At 45.0% G+C, this 20,427-nt stretch overlaps 1 protein-coding gene across 1 annotated transcript in view; it reads left to right on the forward strand.

Moving 5' to 3' along the window:
* The window catches only part of TTLL8 (tubulin tyrosine ligase like 8), a 759,264-nt gene that overhangs the window by 178,224 nt on the left and 560,613 nt on the right, over positions 1 to 20,427 (forward strand). Inside the window, exon 10 of the mRNA XM_086930808.1 lies at positions 10,411 to 10,539. Within this exon, the coding sequence (XP_086786934.1) occupies positions 10,411 to 10,539 (129 nt within the window). The remainder of the gene's footprint in view (positions 1 to 10,410; positions 10,540 to 20,427) is intronic.

Raw genomic sequence — 20,427 nt, forward strand, 5'->3', positions numbered from 1 at the left:
CGATTAATTACACATGAGGTGGATTCCAGACTATGCAGCTTTGGTATTCGGCGCTCACGTGCCAATCACAGGCTTCTTGAGCAGAGCTTTGGGCACTGGCACTTATTCTTTCACAAATTAAACACTGCACAAAGGTGATGGCAGGATACTCAGCAGAGTGGTGAACACTAGAATTCCTCCTGCAAATGTCAAGTAATGTAATTCATTCAGCAACAATGATGTTAGTGCTTGAACCCTCACTGAATAATATCCGTGACTCCAGCAGCACTGCAATCAAGAGATCACCCCAGTGGCCAGAGTGCGAGAGAGCAGAGAGCAGAGAGCGGGAAGCGGGTGCCCTACAGGGGTGAGGCTGCTCACGGAGACCACGGCCGTCATCAGGTTGCCCAGGGTCAAGGGGACCGGAGGCTGCGGCTTGCAGGAAACGACTGGCCCCTCCATTTCATCTCATCTCGTACACAGTCCTCCTTTGCCTGATCATCTGAGTACATCCTGCACACTGCTCAGCCACGACAGGAGCCACAACAGGAGCCCGTTGGCCAGCTAACCACATTATTAACACTTGGGATTCAATCAAGGACCAAAGATCTGGGTTCTAGCAGGGTTAAGCAAGAAGCCCTGAGCTATCCCCTGTCAAGGCTCAAAACGTTAGAGCGGCAGACCCTGATGCAGAGGTCTGGTCTGGGACCAGGGTTCAATACCCGCCTCGGCGGGTCTTGGGCTCAATTTCCTTGGACCTGATCATTCTCGCCTCGGTGCCTATTCTAATCATGGGTCCCACTCTGCAACTCTGGGCAATAGCTTGCTTAATCTCCACAACGGCCCCAACAGCGCTGGGATGCCTGGCTTCACCTTCGGGGTGCCCAGGAGTGGACATTCCATAGGGTAAAACCAGGAAGGGTTCCTAAGCGGTATACGGACAGCGCTGGGACAGCTCCGTCGGAGGTAGCTGTGCGCTTTACAAATGGTATTTACATTTACAAGGGAAACTCCCGAGCTAGACCCAGTCAAGAGGGGTCTCAGAGAGAGGAGGCTCCTTAAGCCTTAAATACCAAATCAAGTACACTCAAATTAATCACAAAAAAAACCTTGCCCATAAAACAATTCACAGGAGCTATGCGATCTGGCAGAGTTAGGCAACCCCTACCTAAAATAAAATCCAATTTAAAGTCTAACTCGAGGAAAAGGAAACTTGAGGCAATAATGCCAATAATGTTATCGCATTCTGCCAATCCTCAGGAAACAAATCCATGATTACAACACTTGTAAAGAAGGGCCTTTTAAGGCAACTTCAACTTCAATTGCAACTCCAACTTCAATTTTCATTTCAACTGTAACATCAGCTGAAAATGAAAACAAAAGGGCCAGCGAACCACCAATGGCAAACGCCTCCACCTTAAGTGTCATTATTGCTCATCGGCAGTCTCCGAAGTCACTGACTTCACCTACGACATCACAGCATTTATTGTCGTCTATACCAAAATCACTCTCAAGGGATTTAAACAACCTTATAACCATTGAAGGAATGCCAGTGAGGAAAAAGATATGCAACTACCAACCAAAGATATACACAAAGTTTTCCTTCTTAAAAGACCCTGGAACAGCCATCTACTCCAAGACTGGGAACATAAAAGGACTGCAACCACCACTTCTAACAAGCAAAACTGACCACAGCTACACCAGCAGCAATCTATCTGACCCTTTATGGCCCGCCGGTGTTCACAACTACCCCGTTGCAGAGGCAGCATCTGTAGCACTTATATCAACTGGAGCCAGAAAAGTGGCAGAATCCATCAACATAACAGGTAAAGGAGCCAACAGCCAGAACAGCCAAGGGTGGGACAATCTGGACCTGCTACACTCCAGAAAAGGGCTCACCAACAACATCTTACAGACCCCACCAAAGGCGGTTGTTGAAACACAACCAAGCAATCTCAGCATACTGCACCTGAAAAACCTGAAAAATCTAGATTTTTCGTCCAAAATCATGGTTCAGATCCACAATACCGGAAATGGACAAGAATCACTTCTCCCCCAATTGTACAACAGTTCCCCAATTTCAACAAAGACAATCTTTCCACAGCCAACCACCAGTTTCCCCACTCAAACTAAGACACCGCTATCAACTCAAGTAGATACTTGGGATCAAATATCATCATATGGAAGATTGGTAGGGCACACGCCCTCTGTGCATCGCAATTTACTTCCATACAATGATTCCCACTCTACGAACAACGACATTACCTTTATAGCCACGCAGGAATGGGAAGAGCTAGTTGCTTCCCAGTGCCGGTCCTAGGCCTTCTGAGGCCCCGGGCGAAAGGGAAGATGTGAGGCCCCTCTAATTGCATATTGTGTCGCAAGAAGTGACATCACAGAAAGTGACGATGGCATCTGGGAGAAAGGCTGTCATACTGTCTTGACTATATACACCACTGCCTCCTATATTATCCTCACTGTATACACCAATGCCTCCTTTACCATCTCTATACTATATGCGGTACTGCCACCTATACTGTCTTTATAGCATGCAGCACTGCCATCTATACTACATCTTGACCATATGCACCACTGACCCCTCTACTGTATTTTCACCATATGCAGCGCCTCTTTTACTGTCTTCACTGTATGCACCACTGCCTCCTTTACGGTCTCTACACTGCTTTTTATGACTGCACCTTTACCGTCTGCAGTACTGTCTCTATATTGTATCTTAACTCTACGCACCACTGCATACTGCACGTTATCTTCACCGAATGCACTGTAGCGCCTCCTTTACTGTGCTCCCTGTATGCACCACTGCCTACTGTATTATCTGCAATGTATGCACCACTGCCTCCTTTACTGTCTTCACAATGTATGCAGTACTGCCTCCCGTTTACCGTATGCAGCACTGCCTCCTATATTGCCTTCACTGTATGCACCATTGCCTTCTATAATTTCTCTAGAATGTATGTATCGCTGCCTCCTATGCTATATGTTCACCGCCGTATGATGCACCACTGCCTCCTACTGTGTGTCCTCCCTGCATGCACCACTGATTAACACTATGAGTGCATGCACCACTGGCTGATATACTGTATTTACTGTTTGCACCACCAACCCAAAACAGGATCTGCCCTGCACAGTATTCACTGCAAGCTACAGCGCCTGTACCTTACCCTCAGCATGTATGTAACACCGTGCAGCAAGGGCAGGAGAGCAGGAGTCGCAGCGCGTGATGTGCGGGTGCTCGTGGGAGCGATGGCATAGGTGTGTGCCCCCCAAGGGGCAACCGGGGATGTGCCACCATTTCGCCTTCTTTTACACCAGTGATTTTAATATCACGTACAAGATTTAGAATGTGTGCAAACTTTCTGAACCAGTTTTCCTGAGCCGAGTGTTTCTCCTGAAGTAGCCTGTGCATTGGGTGTATGGGTGCTCGAGCGTTACTGCCTGAACGTGTGTCTTTCTCTGTGTTCGCCCGGTGCAGGGTTTCTTGCCTTTGAGGAGCTGCTGTTTATGGCACTGAGGTTATCTTGCACACAGTGTTGTGCACACAACACAGAAGCCCTCGCGTTAAGTACCTCAGCAGGTGCTGCGTGCTGACATAAAAGAAACCGCTCATTTTAGGTGACCACACGCTTACCTTAAGACGTCACGTTAACCAACTTATGCATAATGCCAACCAACAACGAACTGGGCCTGTCTCGAACCGACTCTCCTCCTGGCTAGGGTGTGTGCGCCGCGTACGGGGTGCATGCTGTGTCACAGACAGTGCTGTTAACTGCAGAGCGGGGGCTGGCCAAAATTATATCAAGGGCCGTCATTGGTAGCGCGTGATTGGTAGCGCTTTCACGCGCTACCAGATTGACGGCCCTGGGACCCATCATTAACGGCCTGGCCTGGCGCCTGCGCACTGCGCACAGCATCACCACCACCACTAAGGCACCACCACCACCACTAAGCTAGGTGGTCACGTCACTAAGCTAGGTGGTGGGGTGCGTGCTGCGTGCACGGTGTCTGACGGACTGCAGCCTTACTGTAACTTATTGCCTCAGCTGCACAAGTGCGCGCAGCGCTTTTTTACCTAATTTGATGGGCCGGCCGGCGGTGGGCCCCCTGTTCTGCGATCTACTGCGGGGCCGGCGGCGGGGCCCCCAGGAGCACGAGGCCCTGGGCAGCTGCCCATACCGCCCATGCCTAGGACCGGCCCTGTTGCTTCCTACAACCTTAAACCAGCTCATGCAAATTCACCTAGCGAAGCAAATAACCCCCCAAGATTGGAGAAAAGTAATAATACTGGGAATTCATTCCCGGAATATGTATGGACAACAATGCTAAATAGCCTGCAAGACTCGGCCACAGCCCTAGAATTCCAATCACACAAAATTAACTAGCAGCTTTCAGTCTTACAGACAATGGCTGACTCAATTTCAGGAATTGACTGGAAGATATCAGAACTAAACAGCCTCATTAAGAGGGGCCAAGAAGCGGCATACGTGGTCCAAACAATACCACCATCATGCTCCTGTGAAACGATCCTAGACAAATTATCAACCTTACCATCTATGTTAGGTGACCTCATAAGCGACTTAAAATCAGTAACTCCACAAATCTTGGACCTCAAGACAGAAGTGCCTGCAACCATAGCAACGCTAGAGAATTATCCTGCGGTCGAACAGACGGCAACCAGCAATCCACTTCCAGAGGGTAGAGAAGCTCCACCATCATCGTCAGAGGACAAGGAAGCTGAACTCACGAACCACAATGCACATGCAGTCAACTCTGTAGTACCCAGGTCTCCTGTAAGACCCGCAGAAAGAAAAAAAGAAAAGGAAGAAGCAGACTTCTAACTGATACAAGACCTCGTATTGAACCGCAATTAAATCCATCTCCATTACCCATTACCCACTGCCGAAAAGCCACAGACATGGAACAACCTGGGCTACTACCGTCCCAAGAAGGTCTAGAGAGTCCTCCAACATTGCGCAAAGTTGCCCCCCTAGAAGCTTTTAAAAAACCACCCGGGACGTTACAGAGAAATCTCGATCTAGCAAAAGCAAGCGGAGACTTCCTGAAGCAAATCCCACCCAACCTGCACATAGCACTGACCCAATAATATCTGTACACATCGTACCAATAGAAACCAAGGACAATATCAAGACTAGTAACCCAGAGCCACCCCAGCAACCAACATGAGGTCCGACTAACAACACAAGAGATCTCGGGAGAGATAGCGATCAAAGCGTGCTACTAACCTGCCCAGTCACTGGCAGCCCAAGTCGTTACCCCCAGCCCTGTGATCTTGACCACTATGGCCCACCAACAAAACCAGCAATAGAGCATAACCAGGACAGTCCGACTATCATCCTCTTCCTGAATACACGTCCCGAGGCAGGGAAGATACACTGAACAGGGGAAACATATTAAGACTTACGAAACATAAGCTCCCCGGATCTCCTTCAAATAGAGTTTATGGCAAGTAATGATCCTCAATGCTCAGAAATAACCAAAGCAACTTGGAAATCAACTGATACAGCCAAGAAAATTCTGAAGGAAGAAGCAACGTTCAAGCAATGGGGGATTAACCTGAGACTTGAAAACCAACCTCCCTATCCGACACCTTTTTTGCCCCCTACTTGGTCACCAACACGGAAAAAAAACAACTCAGTATTAAAAGGAGCAAGGAGCACCTCTCCGAGAGCGCACCCCCAAGATACAAAAATATTTTTCTCTGGACAAGAACCAAGGCACAGTGGCTGTGCCTTGTCGACCATCCCTTCGAACTGAAAGTCGATCCAGCGCACCATCAACACAGTCAACCGTACAAATTGACAAAGGGGTAATAACTCTGTTTATCCCCTAGGAAAGTCCAGGCAAATGAGTGTATGTACTTGGAACAACAACGGCCTTGCTAGCAAAAGCAATGACCCTGAGTTCTTACAATACTTGAACTCATTTGACCTGCTACTACTTCGAGAAACTTGGGAGGAAAAGGCAATTGAGCTTCAAGGGTTCACATCTTATTGCCTTCCAGCAAGCAAAGGTTCCGTCTTCGGCCACAGATCAGGGGGCCTCAATTGCTACAATAGGCGAGATTAGGACTATAGAATCTAAAATACCCCCGCCAAGTGCAATACAGTTAAATAACCAGCCTCAATACGTGATAATAATAAATAATTACATCCACCCCAAACAGAAACGAGAAGCTGGCAATGAACTGATAAAAGCCTTGAAAAAAATAATGGACGAAGAGGACTCCGATTTATTCATCCTGGCAGGGGACTTTAACATGTTCCTCATTAGCTTGGTATTCAAAGGATGACCTTAACCAAGAACTCAGTGCTGCATAATGAGTCCCAAGGCAGGGCTCCGCAAAAATCAATAAATCCACAAATTGCTCAAAAAACTACTTTGCCAACTAGAACCTCTCAACTTAAGAGCCTTGAATGGGTGCTACGCTGAAGACGATCCACCTGTTGCGACCTTTCATTCCGATAAGCAATTCTCACATCTGGACTACACATTCACATCTCTAAATATGCTTGGCAGGGTAACGGCGTTCAAAATAGGGATGAGCGACCTTAGTGACCACCTGCCCCAAGAAGCCACAATAAAAGTCGATTCACTTCTGGGGACTGAACCACGCACAGGCATCGATTTTGAAGTGACCTCAAATCTAAGGCGGCTAAGGTGCAATCCCTCTAACATCGACTCCATAAGCCTCGCAGTGAAAACTCTTTTTACTCAGACGGCAAGTTCCACAAAGTAGACAGAAGTATGGCAAATCTTTATTCTAAACGCCATTGCGAAATTACTAAAAGGCCCGCCAAACAGGCCACGCCAAGGACAGGAAACATCAACCAAATTACAACTCACCCCGGAAAAGAAAATCCAAAAACGGTTAATTAACCAAATACTGAGACAGATACGAAAGGACACAGCGAACCATGACTTGCAAACAATCCTGCGGAGAGCGAAAAAACGTTTAAAACGGTTGAAATGGGAAAACAAAAAAATAAAAATATGATGAGCTATGGGCGAAACTTCTTTTTGAAGTAAAACGGAAAAACAGCTCAAGGTTCTGGCAAATGATTAAAAGAATAAAGAATCCAGGCCAACTCGGCCTAAACTGAAACATAACGGAAGAAATATGGACAAAATACCTACTTAAGTACTTCAACACTGAGGACAGCCGCGAAGAAGTGATGACAAGAAAACCCTGCGAAGAAGCTCAGAAGGAAACAACAGACAATCAATGCATAACGGCTATGACCCAAGAAATCCACACAAAAGGAGTTACGCTATCTCTTTGAACAGATAAACCTATGCCCGACCCTAGTTCCTATTGCCAAATCAGGTCTGGACATTTGGCATTCCACCTATGCTGTACAAATCACAGCATTAACACCGATATTCAATAAGATAAAGGACTCTCTGACTCTACCTGATTCCTGGTGCGGCTCAATAATCAGTCCAATTTTCAAACAAGGCAACAAGAAACACCCAAATAATTATCGACTTATTGGCCTCATATATGTGGAGGCTAAGTATTTTGCAGGAACCATACTGGAAGATCTGACACAATGGACATCTGAAAACTCAATAATTCTGATCAATCAAACAGGGTTCTGCAGAGGTCAAGGGACCACAACCAACATCATGGCACTGACCCTGCTGATGGAAGCAGCAAAAGAGATTAAAAAAAACCTTTTTCTCTCCTTTATTGACTAAACTGCTCTCTCCTTCATTGATTAAACTGCTGCATTTGACCACGTGGATCGCAACAAACTCTGGCAGAAATTGGACAACTTGGGAATACCCAAACATCTCTTAGACGTGCTGATCTTACTCCAGTCAAATACCTGGATTAAAGTTAAACTAGAAGCGGGCACACACCTCTCTAAACCCATTCCAACAACAAAAGGGTTAAAACCAGGTTGCGTCCTAGCACCAATTGTATTCAACCTCTTTCTTGCCGACCTGCCAGGACAACTCAATAAATGCCTCTGTCACGCCCCGAAACTAGGGAAAATCCCACTGTCAAACCTGCTGTACGCGTATGACTTGGAACTGATAAGCGGGACACCAATAGGCCTCCAGCACCTTCCTTTTCAGAAAGGAATGCCCTGCAAATAAACTTCAACAAATCTAAGGTCATTGCAGTGAATTACAAAAAGAAAAGGAAAACCAAGTGGCACATAAACGGAGAAGGATTGGACCTAGTGACCACCTACAAATATTTGGGAGTAATTATGGACTACAAGGCCTCGTTCAAACCTCAATTGGATCCGTTACGAGGGATGTGAACCATGACTTATCTGACCATAAAATCTCTCAAGGCCAAACTCCCTGACCTAATGCTCAACCCTCTTCTCCAGGTTTTGCGTGCAAAGCTACAACCAACTCTCACATATGGGAGTGAATCCCTTTAAGGGAAGGACGCTGCAGTATTGGACAAAGTAATGGCTAACTCATTCAGGGCTATTTTCAACCTGCCAAGATCCGTCTCCCCTGCACAAATTCGGTTAGAATTTGGTATTCTGAAACAAACACTAGGAAGGCGCAGTGCGTATGTTATCAGCTGGCACAAAATTTGCAGCGCTGAGTCTGGTTCTCTAAACTCCAATGTATGGGAAGAGCTACTCCGACATCGTAAATCCTCAGCTAGAGACTATCTATTTAATTCCACAAGTTGACCCTGCACACCAAAAACAATTAGTGAACACAATATTAATGCTCAGTATGCATTTGTTCATAAGAGAAAAGAAATTCAAATGTTCTCCCAAGAAAGTCCAAAGTCAATGTTATTCTTTATTCTTTATTCTTTCCTTTTATTCAAAATTTGTAGATAAAAACAATAGCCAACGCGTTTCGTCCGAAACCGGACTTCTTCAGGGCTTGACTCAAATATATCTTTACGCACAGCTTCCCGTCCGTCTTGAGAATTATATTTTCAGTAAGGTTTTCAAGTTTTCAAGACGGACGGGAAGCTGTGCGTAAAGATATATTTGAGTCAAGCCCTGAAGAAGTCCAGTTTCGGACGAAACGCGTTGGCTATTGTTTTTATCTACAAATTTTGAATAAAAGGAAAGAATAAAGAAGAAATCTGACTTTGGACTTTCTTGGGAGAGCATTTGAATTTCTTTTCTCTTATGAACAAATGCATACTGAGCATTAATATTGTGTTCACTAATTGTTTTTGGTGTGCATGGTCAACTTGTGGAATTTGATGTATAAAACAAATAGAATTTTGTTTTATGTTTTTGGGATCTAGGGGACTGTATCCCAGACCACTTGCACCCACACTATATAAACACTAGGAACTTGGCTACCGGTGCGGCCATAGTAGCCTCAATCCCAGTTTTTCTGTTTGAATCTCAGAGACTATCTATCTGACTCACTTCAAGTCCTGGGTCTCTCCGACCTTTGGGACATCCCAACAGACCTCTTGTCTTTTAAAAAAGTTGCGAAAAAATCAGCACGCATCATCTCCTCCATTGAGGATAAGGACTCATTAGCAAAAAGAGGGCACGGCTGGATCACGCTCGGTGATTATGGAAGAATGCAACCGCAAGCATATTTTAACATTGGAATGAATTTAAAAACGAAAGAAAAGTTTTTAAAATTACGCCTGGGCGCAATTCTGATAATCCCACATCTGCCACCGTGGGTAAGACAAAACTTCTCGCAGCAGTGCCGTCTGTGTAAAACTGACAAGGAAAACATTGTCCATGTGATGTGTATTTGTCCTAAACTGAAAGACTTGAGACACAACCTATTACGACCCTCCTTCAAATCACACGGCGTCCAAACATGCAGGCAGGCTGTCAAATTGTGTTTTAACCCCGTTAACACAAAATTAAAATGTCGAGTCGTAAAGTTTTTTGAATTAGTTGAAAAAAGACAAAAGAGTTCTTGAAGGTTGTTAAACATTTATGGGCAACTAAGACACTGATATTAATCAAATTTGTAATACTGAGGAACCGCGTACAAGGAACTTTTAACAATTTTTATCCATGCTTTTATTGTTTTGTAAAGATTTTAATTAATCATGTACAAATAAAACTACTTACTTACTTACTTACTTCTGTATTTAGTGACGTCCCACATTTTTTGGGAATAACTCACTAAAAGACACTTGTTGCACATTTGAAGAAGGTACATGTGTTTGCCTATTTAATACATCAATAAAAAGATCAAAACCAAAGGCTAACGTTCTAGTCTCTTCATTGACTAATGGACAAACAAACAACTACTTTGAGAAGACAATAATTGTACATAGAACCTAAAGCTCATGCAGGTAACCTTAATGACGTGTTAAAATATCAGGGAAAGTAAACAAATCCAGCAATTATTGATATTAAATATTTTCTAAAGATTTTATTTATGTAATTACCAAATATGCCCATTTTTATTTTCGGTCAGTCTAGGTTGATGCGAAATGAAATGCCCTACTTTATTTGGACAGTAAGAAGAGATGTCATTGATTACCATCATCTAACTAAAGATCAGATGCTGAATCATTATGGAAGAACGGGTTGCTTTACAACAAAAGTAAGAACACTTTTTATTTTCATTTTATGCGTATAATAAATGTGAACTTTTTTTAATTTTGAGTGATAAAAAAGAATGTACAGTGCATTACATGGAAAACAACCCCGTTGTGAAACATTGTTGTGCAAGATGTATTCGTCAGTTCTAATATAACCAGCTTCAAAAACGTATAGTCTGAGTCACCACACATTTTACCAAGAGATAGTGTCAGTAGCTCATAGACACTCTAAATGTTGTCACTGCTAAATCTAAAAAAAAAAGCTTAGTGACCCAGGCTTCATTTTTCGGCACTTCGTTTCTTGTCTCAGCACTGTGTTTATTGTGTTTTCACAAAACCATCTTTTTTGATACTAGATGATAGTTTTGCTCACCTGTAGAGTTGAAGCAAGGTCATTGGCTGACTACAAATCCTTTCATAGGCTGCAATGGTAGTTTGGATCAAAGATAGTGCCAACAATAGGGTGTTCAGTCTGCATGACCACCTAGGTGACTTTTTTGAGATCCAGATTGGTTTTGTTTTCTCTTATGGCAGGAGAAGATTCATTCCCGAACCGCGGTACAAGATCTTATTCATCTTATCTGCTTTTGCCCACAACTAGACAGTGAACGTCGGTACCTGCTCAAGGCAAAATTTAACAAATTAGGCATTCACACTTGTTGCTCAGCCATAGTCCAAGTGATGGACTCAGCGGACCCTCAATTTATTTGTGGAATAATTAAATATGTTATCAATTTTGGAAAAAAACAGAAATTGTGTCAAGACCTACTACAAATGTGATCTTCCTGAAACTTTTTTAACCTGTTTTATAGAATCTGAATTTGCACTTTTAATTTTTTTATATCAGTACCACAGTTATGTTTACATTTTAAACCAATGTCTGTTTCATTATTTGATAAGAATGTGCTTTCTTTGATTCATCCTAAATCATTATTGCATTTTATATTGTAATGGTTTTTATTAACTACACAATAAAATAATTTTTCATACATTCCTGAACAAGGAGCAGAAGAAAATTAAAATACCCCCCACTTTGAGTCAAAGCTCTGAAGGTACCAACTAAGTGCGTCCACCCATCCCTAGTTGAGATCCATTGTCTCTTACATTCAAGCATCTCTACATTTATCCTTTTACCCTTACCCCCACCTTTTGATATACACAATTTCACCATCTCCCATTCATTCTTTCACCCATCATTTTGTCTTTCACCATTCCATCCGTCTATTGGCCATTCCATTCATCCACCTAATCATACATCTATCATATTCATGCATCCATCTATGCATGTATCCTTCCATACATCCATCATTAAACTTCCCAAATCATTAGAAGATCCAGTCATCCATCCATCTGCACTCTCAGATTTCCCTTTCACCTGTCCATCCAGCTATCCAGTCACTCATCCTTTCACCTACTCATCCATCCATCCTTCCTATCACCCTTCTTCAACCTTCCTTACTTTCACCTTTCCTTCTTTTCACCCATCCATCCTTATATATCTTCCCTTGCTCTTTTAGCGTTTAATGCGCACTTTTGTCTGCCCAGTTGCACAAAGAATAGGCCCATAATATACTATGTTCTTTGATGATGTAGATCTCGCCAATGCTGATCTACACACATAGCATTACTTTCAGTCTGTCACAGAGTGAATTGAGGCTCCATGAATGAGTGCACGCCCGAACAAATATAAACTACACAGTATCTAAACCAGAACTGGTACTGCATGTAGAACCTTTCATCCCTAGGGACACAAGACGTATCCAGATCGTCACCATTGATTGATCCTTATAAATAGAGCGTGCAACATTAGCTTAGTGGCTGCAGACCAGGTCATAGGATATGTGTTGTGTCTTCATCAGTATGAGCTTGCAAAAGCCGAAGGCCCAATTTAGCACATCCAGAGAGTACACTTGTTTGTGTGTCAATAAAAAAGTAATGCATGTAGAGAAGCGGGGAGGAACACTGGAAATGCCTATGGCAGGACCTGAAAAAAGGATCTGGTGGCATCATGGGGAAAGAAGCACATTATAACATGGCCTTAAATTACCCAACAGCATTGCACCTATTTTATTCACCTATTAGTGAGCTGTGCTTTAGAGACTGTAGCAATCACATCACTGTTATAGAGGGAAATCTCTCCATCCCTTTCCTATTAGTGCTTAAGACTCTGGAGCATTGGTACTCATAGTACGGCCCACGGGCCTTGCAGACATTGTACCTGTGTTTAAAAAAAAATGTTTTAGAGTGTCAGCAAACACCGCCGCAGCAGCGCGGACTCCGAGACACTCTGCTCTATCGGGCTGGGCAATTCACAACAAAGCCTCATTAACAAGTAATTGGTATTTTAAAGACCTGTGAAGTACTCAGGTGCAGCTGTGTGTGTGCCGGGGAAGCTGGGGTGAGGCGACAGAGGGTGACAGAGGGATACAGGCAGAGGGATACAGACAGAGGGAGACAGAGGGAGGAAGACAGAGGGAGACTGAAAGAGAGGGAGACAGAGAGAGGGGGAGACAGACAGAGAGGGAGACAGGGGATGGAGACAGAGAGGGAGACAGAGGGACGGAGACAGAGGGAGAGAGACAGAGGGAGCGAGACAGATAGAGGGAGACAGAGCAAGGTAGACAGACAGAGGGAGACAGGCGGTGACAGAGGGAGGGAGACAGAGGGAGGGAGACAGGGTGGGAGACAGGGGGAGGGAGACAGAGGGAGAGAGACAAAGGGAGAGAGAGAGAGAGAGAGGGAGACAGACAGAGTGAGTGAGACAGAGGGAGACAGAGAGAGGGAGAGAGGGAGGGAGAGAGAGTGGGAGGGATACATGAGAGAGGGAGGGAGAGAGAGAGGGAGAGGGAGAGGGGGAGAGGGGGAGGGGTGGAAGAGAGGGAGGAGGAGAGGGAGGGGGATGGGGAGGGGGAGGGGGAGAGAGGGAGAGAGGGGAGAGAGAGAGAGAGAGAGAGAGAGAGAGATGTGTTTTTGCCGAGTCTGGTGGCTCAGTGGACGAAGGCGTCTGCTGCAGGGGCCTGTGTTCAACCTCATGGTCACAGTTTTTTTTGCTCTAGCCCCGCCCCCCTCCCCCACTGACCCCCCTCCCCACACCGGTGCGGCCCGGGCGACAAACCACACTGTAAATTTGGAGTATGGTGGCTGTAGAGAGACTATCCTAGGTTCTCCTTGATTGATGCCATTTTCAATATTTTTATTATTGCAAGAAGGACCAAGTTAGATTTGCATGTCATGAGATTAGCAAACAAAGGATATGTAAGCAAGTCAATTAACATCAAAATCAAAAACAGAGGAAAAGCTGATACATTTTCAGAAAACAAATATAGTTTTTACAGAAAGAGATTTCCGTAGGCTTGGCCTCTTCGATCATGGTAGCAAAGAAGTTCATATTTCAGAGCTCAAAAAAAAGTTAGCCAAATGTTTCCTTCTTTTTAAATGCCTTTGGACCTCTATGTCTTGCTAGCGAACGTTCCATTGCATTTATTTCGTTTATCAAGGTCCACCATTCATATATATTTGGGGGTTCTTTTGAAATCCATGATCTTGCAATGACTAGCCTGGCGCAGGCAAATATTATGGTTATTAAGACTTTATGCTGACAATTAACATCTTGGATGTCCAATAAAACCAGATGTGCTGAAAGCAGTGGGGTAGTGATGTGTTTACTATTTAAGACATCCGTTATCCCCTTCCAAAATGTACGTAACCCTGGGCAAGAGAAAAGCATATGCTCTATGCCAGCTGCTTCCGTGTCATATTTCGGACATTTTGTTCTATCATTTGCTTGATTCCCCTGCGCCCAACAAGATATTCTTTGCGGAGTGTAATATAGCTGCGTAATGGTTCTGTATAGCTGTAGCCTTAGATTAGAGGAATGGACTATTGAATTTATGTGGCATAGTGAAGCTACAATATGTGTGGGATTGATATTCATACCCAGTCTAGAAGACCATTTAGACGCAATTTTGATGCTACTGTCGGTTTTGCCACGAATTAAGTGTCATTAGTCCAGGCTAATAAGTGATTTTATTTTGTCAGAGTATAGACATACTAATATGTCCGATTGGGCCACTTCAGATATTTTCATCTTTCGGAGCAGGTAGTCTATTTAAAATACATATCTCCTTGATTGATGCAAAGAAGTAGAAGCCATGTGTAGCCTGTTACTGTCCGGCTTGTGGGAGTGTGCTTTGACACTCCTGCCCACTTCTTTTTTTTAAAACATTTTTATTTGCATTTTGGTTATAACTCAACAGTACAGTCAGGTAGTACTTCGTACTCATCCCCCTACACCCCCTCCCACTCTTCCACATTCCATCCTCATTGGTACTGTAAATACCCCATCAATCCAGGGTTCGTAATTTTTACATGTAGAGTGTCCCAGAGTGTTCATCCAAGTCATCTATAAGACTTTTAGTCAATGTTGCATCTTAGTGCTGTGCTCATCTCCCACCCAACCCCATCCCATCCGTGATAATAGCACCCCCTGGCCCAGACCCTGTGGCTCTAGTTACAATGCACCCCCTCCACATTCCAATTATGCTGGTACCCTGCATATCCCACTGGTCCTGAGTCCGTAACTTTGATATGCAAAGGTTTATTAGAGTGATCAAACAAATCCTCTATAGGGCGTTTAGGCAATGTTACACCCCAGTGTTGCGCTCATCTCCCATCCAGTCCCCCATCTTGTCCATGATAATAGCGCCACCTGGCCCAGACCCTGCAGAATTTTTCAGGGCACCCTCTAGCTTTGTAGGTCACTCTCTCAGCAGCCATATAGAGATCCAAGCCTCTCCGCCATTCCTCCAGTTCCGGAGGGGTCGGTGACTCCCAGTACCTTGCTATATCTCTCTTGGCCACTACCAGGGCAAGAACCAGGAAGGTTAGGAGAGGGCGGGGAAGTTCTACATTGTTAGTCATTCCTAGGAGGGCCAACTTAGGCTCCTGGACAAGCGGGCCCCCAGTATATCTCTCAACTCCCCAAGTATATGGTTTCAGTAGTTTTGAATAACGGCACATGCCCACAGTATGTGATAAAAATCTCCTCTGCAGCTATGGCAGCGTAGGCACGCGGCGTCTTGCGCTCTTCCCATCCTCTGGAGTCTCACTCTGTCATAGTATGTCCTATGTAATATATTGTATTGGATGAGACGTAGCCTGGACTTGATCGCCACCTCTCTGGGGTGCATCAATACTATGTCCCAGTCCAGGTCATCCAGTTCTCCCACATCTGCCTCCCATGTGCTTCTAAGTTTCGCCAGGTCCCCCAGCATGTTGTTGGTCAGGGTTTTATAGGTGAGTGAGACCGCCTTCCCCAGGATCTGTTCCTGTAGGAGTCGACTCTCTAGTGGTGCATATTCCTGAAGCCCAGGTAGGAGTATGTTTTGACTCCGCCAAGCATGGCGCAACTATATGTATTTGTATAGCTGTGTGTGCTGAAGCCCAAACTCCGACTTTAGGGTCAAGAAGGTCTTTAAATCCCCCCTGGCTACCACATCTCCGATGGTGGAGATTCCAATGTCATCCCATCATTTAAATCCCTTGAGTTTGTTCAGTTTGGTCAGCCATTTTCAGTACCATAGGGGCGTCTGCCGGGTGGGCTTCCTCTCCCAGCCAGTGCGTTTCGTGGCCTTGTTCCAGGCAAGCATTGAGATGAGGGTCGCAGGAAGAAGTTGTCCCCTCCCTGAGCCCCCGTATAGGTAGTACAGTATGTTGTGTGAAGATCGTTTGTGTCGTTCTAGGGCATATGTGGGGTGGTCTGCCTGAGCATGAAGCCATTCATTAATCGGGATCATGTGTTCCGCCCAATAATAGGCCTCCAGGTTAGGTAAGGAGATTCCTCCGCTATACTGGTGTCTCTGTAGGGTGGTTAGTGTTATTCTAGGTTGTTTACCCAGCCAAAGGAAAGCCCTAAGATCCGAATGAATTCTAGGCAGTAGTGTTTCCGGTAGCGGGTAGTAATCATTCTGTAGGGCGTGTAAGTATTTGGGGAGGATGATCATCTTGTACATCGCCGCTCGGCCTAAAAGCGTAAGCGGCAAATGCCTCCATCGGTCCATGTCCGCTACGGAAATCAGCACAATCCTTTCTAGGTTTTTCTGTAGGGAGAGTTTACTGTCTAGGTGATGTAAATCCCGAGGTATTGAAAGCCTGCCGTAGTTGTGATCAGTTGCCTTGGTAGTGTTGTCCAGGCTTCCCTCCCCCTTGGGTCGTATAGGACCGATTAGTGCCAATTTATCTTGTATCCGGAGTGTTCCCCATATCGTTCCATGAAGAGCTCCGGCAAAGTGGTCCCTGGGTGGGTAATGTACACGAGGACATCGTCCGCATAGACGGATAGTTTCTCTTGTGCGGGTCAATATCCATTCGGCTGAAACCAGTGATCCGTGCGTTTTGTAGGATCCTGGCTGCCAGCACCTCAATGGTAAGCGTGAAGAGGAGGGGGGACAGAGGGCAACCCTGTCGGGTCCCCCTTTGAATCTGGAATTCTCAGGACAGTTTACCATTTACCCTCACCCTAGCTTGGGGCTCAGTATAAAGGAGCCGGACCCAAGTCCGAAACTTTGGACCAAAGCCGAATTTTTGCAAGACTCCTTCCAGGAACGGCCAATGGACTGAGTCGAAGAATTTCTCAGCGTCCAGGGAGAGAAACCAGTGTGGCGCCTCTCTCTCCCGCACCTCCTGTAGCCAATAGTGAGTGCGTCGGAGGTTCAGCTTGGTGGCCCTGTCTGGCAAAAAGCCAGTTTGGTCCAGGTTTATGAGGTTTGGAATCACCGACCGGAGTCGTAATGCTAAGATGGTTGCGAGGAGTTTCACCTCCGTGTTTAGGAGGGAAATGGGGCGATAGGACGCACAGTCCTCTCGGGGCCTGCCCTCCTTGTATATCGGAACGATCGTTGCCATAGAGAGGTCCGGTGGGAGCCTCCCTTCCCGATAGGCCTCGGAGAAAAGGTTCTTCAGGTGGGGAACAAGGAGGTCGGCTGTACACTTGAAAAATTCCACCGGGAAACCATTTGGACCCGGGGTCCTTCCCGATCTCAGTCTAGCAATGGCCTCGGAAAAGTCGTCCCTAGTGAAGTCAGCCTCTAATGTCGCGAGGGCCTCAGAGTCTAGCACTGGAAGGTCACCCGTTCCATATAACGTAGTGCCTCCTCGCAGGTCCCTAGTTCCCTTGCAGCGTAGAAGTTCTCATAGTGCAGAGCAAAAGCATTAGCAATGTGTGTATCCGTGTTGATAAGTGTCCCTCCCGAGTCTTTAACTCTGTCCACCCACCTATCTGCCCGCTCCTTTCTACTCAGCCATGCCAGCAGTTTGCCTGATTTTTCCCCTAGATCATAGAGGCGGTGGAGAGTGGCCAGGTGCTGAGTTTTAGTCTCTTCCGTCACCAGTTCCCTCAACTGTTTCTGCTTGTCTACCAGTCTCTGAAGAGTTCGGGTATCCCTCGAACTCAAATATTCTTCCTCTAGGTCCAAGATTGCACGTTCTAGTTCTGCTACTTCCCCCTGGAGTTTCCTTCGTTCCTCTCTCAGCCTATTCTGTATCCTATCGCGCATCACAGGCTTCAGGGCTTCCCATTGTAGTGTAGTTCCTAGTTTCCCACTAGGCCCTGCGCATTGGAATAACATAAACAGTAGTATCGACGTGGAACTGCTTATATTCCAGGCCTCCACTGACTATGCTAAACTTAATTGGGTTGTGTTACCAACTAGCTCAGAGGTCACTGGAAACTTTCTTCTCTGCATAGGAAGTGATCAGCTTCCTTGGCACAGACAAGAAGGGATTCAGTTTTCCAACAACCGTGCAACATGACAACTTTGCTCCTCAGATCAAGAGTCAATCTCTAGGGTCGTGTGAAACAATAGACATAGATTTCACTCAGTCAGTCTAGTGCAGTTTACTTTCACAGTATGTAGAGAATAGAGAGACGGGCGTTTATCAATAAAGGGTTAACATTTATTGAACAGTCTTTCTTCTCGTACAAGAGAAATGTATTGCCACAATTGCAATAACTGTTATTATAAAAAGTACGTACAGTAAGATAAGGATTGCGAAATAGAACTGTAAAAGCATTGATATGGTTTCTTAGCCATACAATGGTTTTAAAAGTAATAAAACATATATACAGTCATATATACATTAGGCTAACATACTCAACTGGTGCTTCTAACTAAGCCTACCCCAGTGTGCCTGACCTAAGCCTAACACGTGGAAGGGGAGTAAGTAGGTAGCTTAAGTTAAGTTGGTTTTGCCAAGGTTTGTTTCAAGAATTCTCGTCTAAGGGTTTAGTCAACACCATACCTCTGAATAGAATGATGGAGGATTGGTATCTCCTTCAGGGGTCTCTCTCGATATCCCAGTCACCCGCGAGGGTAAACCGGAAGCGCCGTGGCTGGATTTCTCTGCACGAGAAAGGCAGCGGCTCTCCTCAGCGCGTCGAGGAAGGAGGGGGACAGCGTCCGCGGGCAGCTGGAATCTGCTGGATGTCTTCGCAGAGGGACGGCTGCTCGGCTCCTCAAGCGTACTGCACCATAGGTCGCGCTTTAGCGGCGATAATGGTAATCAGCAGCTTCACCACCACAGGATAGCAGGCTGCAGCGACAGAGTGCTAGATTTACCAACACAGGGTCATGCAGGCAGCTGGCATCAGCAACAGGCAACGAACTCGCAGCTCGTATTTCTCTCATTGCTTAAGGCAACGTTGGTAATATTTATACCTGACAGGTGCCGGGTTTGACGCAAGTTTGCTGGACATAAGACGTCAATTAAAGATGTCACTAGGAAGTGACAGTTATCAGTTGCTCATTAGAGTTCCATTACTAATCAAAACATAGCAAGCGGGGATTTCCAGGTTTGCTAAGTTTTTATCTTGTTGAAGAACTCGGAGTGTTATCTAGGAATATCAGATAGTGACTGCTGCTCTGTCATTGCACTAATTGGTCGCAAAGGAAGTAGCAGAGAGTCATGCTGGAATGTGGCTCTGTTCGTGTGAGGCCAGAGATGACTTTTCAGAAAATCGCACTTGAACGGTTATGCCAATATAGGGAATAAATGGATTTATAGCCGAATAGGGGCATAAGGTCACAGTATCGATCAGGAACCTAGATAAGCACGCAACACCCACTCCACGTTTTCATGTCCATCAAAATCACTAAAACTAAGCAATTAGATGCATGTGTAACATTGCCCACCCCAAAATACATAAATGCATTCGAAATAGGCGTACTTGTAATACATGGAATTTAGGTACTGTACGTTTTTTTGTTTTTTTTAAGCATAGTAATCATTCAAAAAATTATTGCATTTTGAAATCAATGAACGATTATGCAAAAAGAATTACACATGAAGTATCTCTGACAGAAGAAAGGCGAGATAAATCATCACATAAAAATGCATTGTAATAACATGTGTGCTAGAGGCTGGTGTTATGTTGTTATGTCTCTAGATGTGTTTAGAAATAGAAGTGTGAAGCTTCTGTTCTCTAAGAATAGTTTTTACGTTAAGCAAAGAATTGTTCGTGCCAAAAAGGGTCAATATTAAAAAAATTGTCCAATTCAAAGAAAATAGATTTCCAAAGCTCTTGGCAGTTTTTTGTTGATCAAAACTGAAGGCCGAATTCAGAGTTCATGGGAACGCTGTGTGTCGGAAAGCTTCTAAAAAGTTATTGTTTCTCTGTGGGTGAGAACATCGTATCAGACAGGCTCGCAAAGAATTGGTCTACAAATTCAGGTGATAGTTCAACCAAATTAGATAGTGCTGTAACTTGGCAGGTGTGAGAATGATTGCTGTCATCGAAGGCAGCACCAGCAATGCTCACAGAACGTTGTACCTGGATGATGTTGCTTTTGTCACTCGCTCCACTGTTACCACTTGGCTGTAGTACAGGAGTCTCC

Source organism: Lissotriton vulgaris, chromosome 1_1 (assembly GCF_964263255.1).
Source record: "Lissotriton vulgaris chromosome 1_1, aLisVul1.2, whole genome shotgun sequence".
Taxonomy (NCBI): Eukaryota; Metazoa; Chordata; class Amphibia; order Caudata; family Salamandridae; genus Lissotriton; species Lissotriton vulgaris.